General features: G+C 32.9%; 1 protein-coding gene across 2 annotated transcripts; it reads left to right on the top strand.

Annotated features, from left to right (window-relative positions):
* The first annotated feature begins 1,636 nt into the window (after positions 1-1,636).
* LOC513869 (NKG2-A/NKG2-B type II integral membrane protein) lies at positions 1,637-7,579 on the top strand. 2 transcript variants are annotated; one of them, XM_002687794.7, is made up of 6 exons: positions 1,637-1,879; positions 2,273-2,371; positions 2,805-2,858; positions 3,414-3,565; positions 6,190-6,290; positions 6,604-7,571. In XM_002687794.7, the coding sequence occupies exons 1-6, from the start codon at positions 1,693-1,695 to the stop codon at positions 6,719-6,721; spliced, it is 711 nt and encodes a 236-aa protein (XP_002687840.1). In that variant the 5' UTR covers positions 1,637-1,692; the 3' UTR covers positions 6,722-7,571. The 2 variants fall into 2 exon arrangements, with proteins under 2 accessions (XP_002687840.1, XP_024848395.1); XM_024992627.2 differs by lacking the exon at positions 6,190-6,290 and having other exon boundaries at positions 6,604-7,579.
* The last annotated feature ends 755 nt before the right edge of the window (positions 7,580-8,334 follow it).

The raw sequence follows: 8,334 nt of genomic DNA, 5'->3' as shown, positions 1-8,334 counted from the left end.
TTCTCCAAGTATTTAAATTATTTTCTGTAGAATGTTAATCAAGTGCATACACACAGGCATGAATGGGTTTGTATATAATATTAAGTGAAACCCAAAGACCTCATGACAGGGAACAATTAGTTTGAGATTTTATGATCAGTAGAGGTAAGTTTTTTGTATAATAATATGTTAATATATTTTTGCTAAAATTTTTTAAATATGTTCTTGGAAAGGAATTCATTGTATAGCAAAGGCCAAACATAAAACCTCATACATGTGTTAGATTGAATACAACAATCCAAAATTTTAATAAAAATCAGATTGAGGTAAGTTCCTAAAGGCTAATTTAAACTTAATTGTAAGCAATGGAAGTATTTTTTAAAAAATCAAACATAGCATAAATGATATGTTAAACTAATTGAAGACACTAACTGATATAAATCAGAAATAGTACCATAGAAATGATGACTAAAATAATAATTAAAACTGATAATTATTGAGAACTTATAAGTGCCAGGTTGAGTGCTCAGTGTTACATGTATTATATATTACATAACCTTATTTCCATTTTAGATTATAATATGATACTAGATACTAAATATTGGAGAAGGAAATGGCAACCCACTCCAGTAAAGTTCTTGCCTGGAGAATCCCAGGGACGGGGGAGCCTGGTGGGCTTCCGTCTATGGGGTCGCACAGAGTCGGACACGACTGAAGTGACTTAGCAGCAGCAGATACTAAATAACTTTTTGAAGATCACATTTTGTTATTTAAAAGCTGTAATTCATTTCCAGATATTTCTGACTACTGCATCAACTGTCTGAATTATTGTTATGTTATTTGGATTTTTCATAAGTAATCACCATCAGTTATACAACTAAAATGACCTTTACTAACTTTAACATCTATAGGATCTTTCCAGAAGTTTGAACCAACGGTGTCTTCCATAAATGACCTATACCTGTTTTTCATTTTGTGGGTTCAAATAATAGCCATTAAATCACTTATCAACAACGTTTGTAAAATAAGTACGTTTTAGTCTTTTTCTGTTGTTTTATTTTTCATATTGTTTAGTTTATATATGATTAGTGTGTCATGTGACATTTTACAATATATGAAACATTTCCTCAGTTTTTAATGATTTCTCAGAACTCCTCAACCATTTAAAATAAAAACCATTTGGTACCCCTTTTCACTGATCAAAGTAAGTCACCAAATAGTGTAATACAGTGCAGGAGATTGCTGTATATGCCAACATTACTCTCTCCTCATCTTTAAAGAACTTAGTCTTTAAATCATTATTAAATTTCAAAATTATTATAAATATAGGTGAATCTCTCTTGTTAATAGAACATTTTAATTTTAATACAAGCACTATGATGATTTTAAAATATTTCTGTGGAATCTGACTTCAGTGAGGATATTATTAGCCATGAACTTCTTTATTGCTCCATAATTTATTGCTTTTCATTGTTTCAACCAATAATATATTCTCAAATACAGAATATCTTTTTTTAAAAAAGTATTCTTTCATGAAAGGCTTGTTTAAAGTACTGAGGAATTTAGAAGCAGGCTTTACGTTTGTTCAGCTGCAAAGTGAACGGTAAACTCTTTGCCCCACCCATCTTATTATACTAAGGTTCTTATCTCACCCACGCCACTTATTCCTCAGTTCACTTAGAGCATGGTCCTTGACCTCACTCAGCTGCAAAGATGAATAACCAAGGAGTAACCTATGTAGAACACAAGGCAGTCAAGAGCTCAAAGAGACAGAAAATGAAACCTAAGATTTCTAAAAGTTCCAGTTCAATAACTGAGCAGGAATTAACATATGCAGAACTAAATCTTCAAAATGCTCCTCAGAATCTTCATGAGAATGACAAGAACTACCACTCCAAAGGTGAAACACTTACCAGTCACACAATGAAACTGTTCTAGGATGTGCAGTTAGGGTGCAGAAGTGTGGAAAGAAGAGCAGGGGAAAAGCTCTCATATTTTTCATTTTGAGAAAGGGAGTTTAAAGTTGGTTATGGTATTCTAATGTGAAATTGGAAGACTATTTTTATTCTGGCATTGCTACAATTTTAAGTCTTTGGTCAACAACTCATTCACCATTATATTCGCTGAAAATGAAACATGTATTAGAGAAAGACTACAGTGGTAGAAATGGGAAGGGGTCCAAGTTTATATCCATAAATCCCTGTTCATATCAGTTCTCATGTATGAAAATCTAACCAACTGTCCCCATCACTCTTTCACTCTTTTCTCACTGTTTGCTTTTCTCTCCCTGCAGGTTCACCATCACCTTCAGAGAAGTTCATTGCTGGGATCCTAGGAATCATCTGCCTCATCTTGATGTCCGCTGTGGTGACAATGATCGTTGTTACTCCCTGTAAGTACATTTTTTAAAAACTATAAGGGAACTTTTCACTTTAATGATGGTCAGTCCTTTAAACATTTTCACAATATTATAGAATGTGCCTATCATTAAAATACATGCAATTAGACTAAATGTAGAATGTTATTTGGAATTTGTGAAATACATACAACACAAGATAATTACAGAGAGTATGTATATGGATACTCTGATTTCATAACTCAAAAGTATGCTCTAGGAGATTGAAAGATCTTATTGAGAAACACAAATTAATTTTTGAGATTGGTAAGAGGTGGTAAAATCTGCTCCTTTAGGTTTCTAAAATATATTTTCCACCAAATCTTCATTACCCAATTAATTTTTCTTGGTAAAATCAGCTTTATTCCAGACTACTCTAATCCTAAACAATTTAGAGCAATGTTAATTTTTATAATGATTAATTTTGTAGCTACTGTAATACGGGAGCAGAATAACTCCTCTCCGATAGCAAGACTCCAGAAAGGTACATAATGATTTTAAAGCTCTGATATAAATACAATTTGTATTTTGTCTCTATCTTAGGCTAGTGAAAATAAGAAAAGATTTAGGGGTAGAAGATAAATAACAAAATCGGGCAACAAACAGGCATAAATAATGATTATGGGAGAATGTTTTTCCCTATGCAACAATATGATCACCATATTCATTGTTAGCAATTGACTCCAATTTTTGCCTGCTGTAATATGGTAAAAGACAAATAATTTTGCTACTCTAAAATAGAAGTTTCATTTCTTGATTTGTAGTACCTGTAAAAAGGAGATATTTTTATATGTTTGCTTTATATAGAGACATAAATTAGGGTATACAAGACTGACGCTGTGAATGTATGAGTAAGATTTGTTTTATATGTACCAGCCTTGAGGGTGCATAGCTATGTTATATATATATATATATATATATATATATATATATATATATACACACACATACATGTTTATATCTATGCATACATGTAAGTTAATTTTTGTTTTTTAAAATTCAAATTGCCTTTGAATAGTAATTCATAATCTTTTTCCAGAATTTCATTGTGGTTGTTATCCAAAAGAGTGGTTTACATATTCCAACAATTGCTATTCTATTAGTCTGGAAAAAGAAACATTGAATGGGAGTTTGAGGTCCTGCACTACTAAGAATTCTACTCTGCTTTACATAGATAATGAAGAGGAAATGGTAAGATATTAAGTGTTTCCAACACTTTATTAAAGGCTTGATTCAGTCAATAATATTTGTTAGAATTCACATGTGTTTTTGTACATATTTGTAGTTTGCTTATTTTAAGATCTGTTAATAACTTTATTTTCATTTTAAAACCATTAATGCATGTTTGGTAATTTCCAGTTCTTCTGCTCCTTGTTAGCAGGTGTCCTGATGGATCACCTTGTAAGGCTCACCTGAGTTACCTACAGGATTCTATCAATACAGGAGGAATGGTTTACCTGTGCCACCTCCAACAGTTAGGTTAGGCATTTGGTGTTCGGAAGTAAGAGGCCTAGGTCACTTTCATCTGATGGTGGGGAAGATACAGTTCGGTTCAGTCACTCAGTCGTGTCCGACTCTTTGCGACCCCATGAACCTCAGCACGCCAAGCCTCCCTGTCCATCAGCAACTCCCAGAGTCCACCCAAACCCATGGCCATTGTGTCCGTGATGCCATCCAGCCATCTCATCCTCTGTCGTCCCCTATACAAGATGCCGTAATTATTGTTCCCGCACCTCCCACCTTGTTCTCTCATCATGGAGAAGTGATTAGAGATTACAGAGGATTAGCGTGGCTGGATAGTCTCAAACCTCTTCACTTTTCTTTTCCCACCATGCAGGGCTCTCCTTTCTTGTGTCTTTGATTAGTTCCCGTGTCTACAGTTCAACTGAGCAGGGAGTAACAGAGAGAAATGATTCTCTGACCCCTTGTCTCGTCCACTGGATTCCACAGAAATAGATTGCTTTGGGGTTTATCTAGTCAAAGGATGGTGTCAGACTAAGAAAAACAAATCTTTGGCTCTCATGTCACTTATTTTCTCGATTTCATTCCCTTAATTTTCTTCTAAAACTGAAATTCTGAGGAACATATAATAGTAGAGAAATGCAATTATATACTCACAGTATCCAGAAAAAAAGAACATCACAGAATCTTAAAACTTACTTAAAGCCATGTTATGTTAGTTTTGACATGAGTAAAAAATAGATTACATAAATCAGAATTTTCCTTACTGCACGTATTCAATTACTCCACCTTCTTATCCCTCAGGCTTAATGTTACAATTCACAGCTGTCAATATCCCCACGTTGGTATACTAAGTGTCTTCTTTTGTGGGGTCTGTACAACTAATCCATGTCTTTGTAAATACTCCCTTTATTAAATGGTCCTCAAAAAAAAAAAAAAGAATTTTCCTTATTAACATTAGAAAACAGTGAAACTGATAAGTATAAATGTTTGAATTAATTTGAATCAAAAGTACAAACATGGTTAATATTTATGGCAATATTAAAAATTCCAACTTGCAACTTTTATGATTTTAGTATTACATTTATAATTTAACATGCTCATTCTATTCAAAGAACTAAGTTCAGTTCAGTTCAGTCACTCAGTCACGTCCAACTCTGAAACCCCATGGACTGCAGCACGCCAGGCTTCCCTGTCCATCACCAACTCTCAGACCTTGCTCAAACTCACGTCCATTGAGTTTGTCTTCCAACCATCTCATCCTCTGTCATCCCCTTCTCTTGCCTTCAGTCTTTCCCAGCATCAGGTCTTGTCCAATGAGTCAGTTCTTCACAGCAGGTGACCAAAGTACTGGAGTTTCTGCTTCAGCATCAGTACTTCCAATGAATACTCAGGACTGATTTCCTTTAGGATGGACTGGTTTGATCTCCTTGTAGTCCAAGGGACTCTCAAGAGTCTTCTCCAACACCACAGATCAAAAGCATCAGTTCTTCAGTGCTCAGCTTTCCTTATGGTTCAACTCTCACATCCATACATGACTACTGGAAAAATCATAGCTTTGACTAGATGGACCTTTGTCAGCAATGTCTCTGCTTTTAATATGCTGTCTAGGTTGGTCATAGCTTTTCTTCCAAGGAGCAAGTGTCTTTTTAATTTCAGGGCTGCAGTCATCATCTGCAGTGGTTTTGGAGCCCAAGAAAATAAAGTCTGTAACTGTTTCCATTGTTTCCCCATCTATTTACCATGAAGTGATAGGACCAGATGCCATGATCTTAGTTTTTCAAATGTTTAGTTTCAAGACAGCTTTTTCACTCTTCTGTTTCACTTTCATCAACAGGCTATTCAGTTCCTCTTCGCTTTCTGCCATAAGGGGGGTGTCATCTGCATATATGAGGTTATTAAGATTTCTCCTGGCAATCTTGATTCCAGCTTGTGCTTCATCCAGCTTGCCATTTCATATGATGTACTCTGCATAAAGTTAAATAAGCAGGGTGACAATATAAAGCCTTGATGTACTCCTTTCCCAATTTGGAACCAGTCCATTGTTCTATGTCTGATTCTGTCGCTTCTTGACCTGCATACAGATTTCTCAGGAGGCAGGTAAGGCAGGTAAGAAATACCAATTTCTCTGGTATTCCAATCTCTTTAAGAATTTTCCAGTTGTGATCCACAGTCCAAGGCTTTGGTGTAGTCAACTTTTATGTATTACAGTGTTAGATGTAAAATCTAACATACTCATTTTGTTCAAAGAACTAAAGATCCTATGAAAGAATGCATCCTTTGACTTGCATTTTAAAAATTAATAGAAATCTTTCATAATGATATTTAAGTGAAAATTATTTATTTTGGGCTAGAAATTTCTGATGTCCCTGCCAGTTATGTCATGGATTCCAGTCTTTCGAAGAGGTCGCAATCATCCATGGATGTGGCTAAATGGTTCAATTTGCAAACTAAAGTAAGTTTTTAAAATGAATGCTATATAGAGGAGGAAAAATACAAAAAAAAATTAATAATATGAATATATTTGTTGTCATTGAATTATAGAAAGCTGAAGAAGATGTTGAAAGTTAATAAAATATTCATATAAATGTTCAAAAATAGGCCACTCGGTAGCCCATTTTCCTAATAACAAACTCTTACTGAAATTTTATTAAAAACATCATTACCCATTTTCAAAATATCTTTTATTACAGTTACATAAAAATACTATTGTTTCATGAGTTGTCTTCATAGAATATAACAGAATTATGCATTTTTTTCCATGACAGGATAACAGACCATTCACCTGTTGAACATAACTGCGCTGTACTATCCTCGGGGGGCATTAAAGCAGAAGGCTGTCAGATTCCAAATGCATATAATTGCAAGCATAAGCTTGAGAATTAAACAGTGAGTTTGGATGCTGTTGAGTAATTTTATCTTTTATGAAAAGGAAATAATGTTATGATCACATAAATTTTGAAATGAATTATGTTGTTTGTTCTAATAAGGTTTCAAAAACCTTTGAAAGAAAACATCAAAATTCTGTAAATTCCTTCAATAAAAATTCAAAGTAAAAATAAAAATTCAAAAAAAATTCCTTCAATAAAAAATAAATTAATTTAAAAAACTGTTTAAATATAATATGCATACCAAAAAGTATAGATATCACTTTCGTGTCTGGCCTTTTTTCTCAACAATATGTTTATGACATTCAAACTTTCTAAAATGTCACCTGTTTTCTGAGTCTGTTTATTTGAGAACAAAGACCAAAAGTAGTTTAGCAATTACCAAGAGCTATGGGGAGATGAGAAAGGAAATGACTGCTACTTGATCAGTGATTAATATTTTCTAGATATTGATAGTGGTGATGGTTTTAAAATGTGAACATTTTTAAAATCACTGATTTATACAGTTTAAATGGATGGATTTTATGGTGTGTAAATTGTACCTCAATAAATCTGTTTTAAAAAAACTTTCTTGGGACTGCATTTAATATTTAAAATAATTTGTAAAGAGAGTCATCTTTACAGTATTGGCTGTTTCCGTCAATATTCTTTATCCTTCCATGAGTTAGGTTTTCTTTAAATTTTCCCTGTCAGATTTTGTGTTTCTCTATTTTGAGATGTTAAATATACATGGGTGTTTCATAGCCATGATTTTGTAAATGACACTCTTATTTTTCAAATTTTAGTAATTTTTGGTGCAGTAAAGAGTAGTATATTGAGGTTTACATGTTGGTCTTATAGTCAATAATTTCTCTGACTTTGTATTAATTCCATCATTTCAAATATTTATTCTTATGGATTTTATATGAGATATGTATATCTTTATATAACAGCTGTTCATATCTTTTTTCCATGTGCTATTATTTTTTTTCTTGACTTATTTTCATAGGCTACAATTTAATTTCCAAAGTTGAATAGAAGGTACAGTAAAGGTTCTGTATCTATCTCTTCTTAGTCAAGGAAGAGATTTCAATATATCATCGTTAAATATGAGATTTACCTTAAGGTTTTTTCATCATATATTTCTCATGTGAAACCATAATATTCTCATTTTTCAAACAAATTTTATGATCTAGTTGATGTTGATGTTACATTTGCATTATTTTCCATCAGTTGGAATGGTAAATGTTTTCTTTGTATAACGATTATGAAGTAAAATACCTTTATTTCTTCCATTAAACCAATATTAAATCAATCTTGCACTTCTAAAATAAAATCACAATGATCATCTGTGTTACCCAATTTCTTAAAAATTCAGTGCATATGCTATATGTAGATTAAGTTATTTTTCTTCATTTATGTTCACAAAGAACTTTAACTGAGTTTTCAGTTATGTTATATATACTTGACAGGTCAGGAAGTATTTCTCTTTTTCTTTTACCTGAAACTTTGTGAAAGAGTACTGCTACATTTTTAAGTGTTATTTTCCACTACCAATGCCATCTGAGCATCTAGAACTATTTTGTAGAAAGGTTTATATAATAAACTTAATGTTTTACAATATATGCTAGG

The sequence above is a fragment of the Bos taurus genome, chromosome 5 (assembly GCF_002263795.3).
Source record: "Bos taurus isolate L1 Dominette 01449 registration number 42190680 breed Hereford chromosome 5, ARS-UCD2.0, whole genome shotgun sequence".
NCBI classification, from domain to species: domain Eukaryota; kingdom Metazoa; phylum Chordata; class Mammalia; order Artiodactyla; family Bovidae; genus Bos; species Bos taurus.
This window is presented reverse-complemented; position numbering and strand designations above follow the sequence as displayed.

What these genes read in the sequence shown, in the direction of transcription:
- LOC513869 (XM_002687794.7), top strand. Translation starts at nt 1,693, where the DNA reads ATGAATAACCAAGGAGTAACCTATGTAGAACACAAGGCAGTCAAGAGC. An exon ending in CAAGAACTACCACTCCAAAG is followed by an intron (nt 1,880 to 2,272) that starts GTGAAACACTTA and finishes CTCTCCCTGCAG; the next exon opens with GTTCACCATCACCTTCAGAG. An exon ending in AATGATCGTTGTTACTCCCT is followed by an intron (nt 2,372 to 2,804) that starts GTAAGTACATTT and finishes TTAATTTTGTAG; the next exon opens with CTACTGTAATACGGGAGCAG.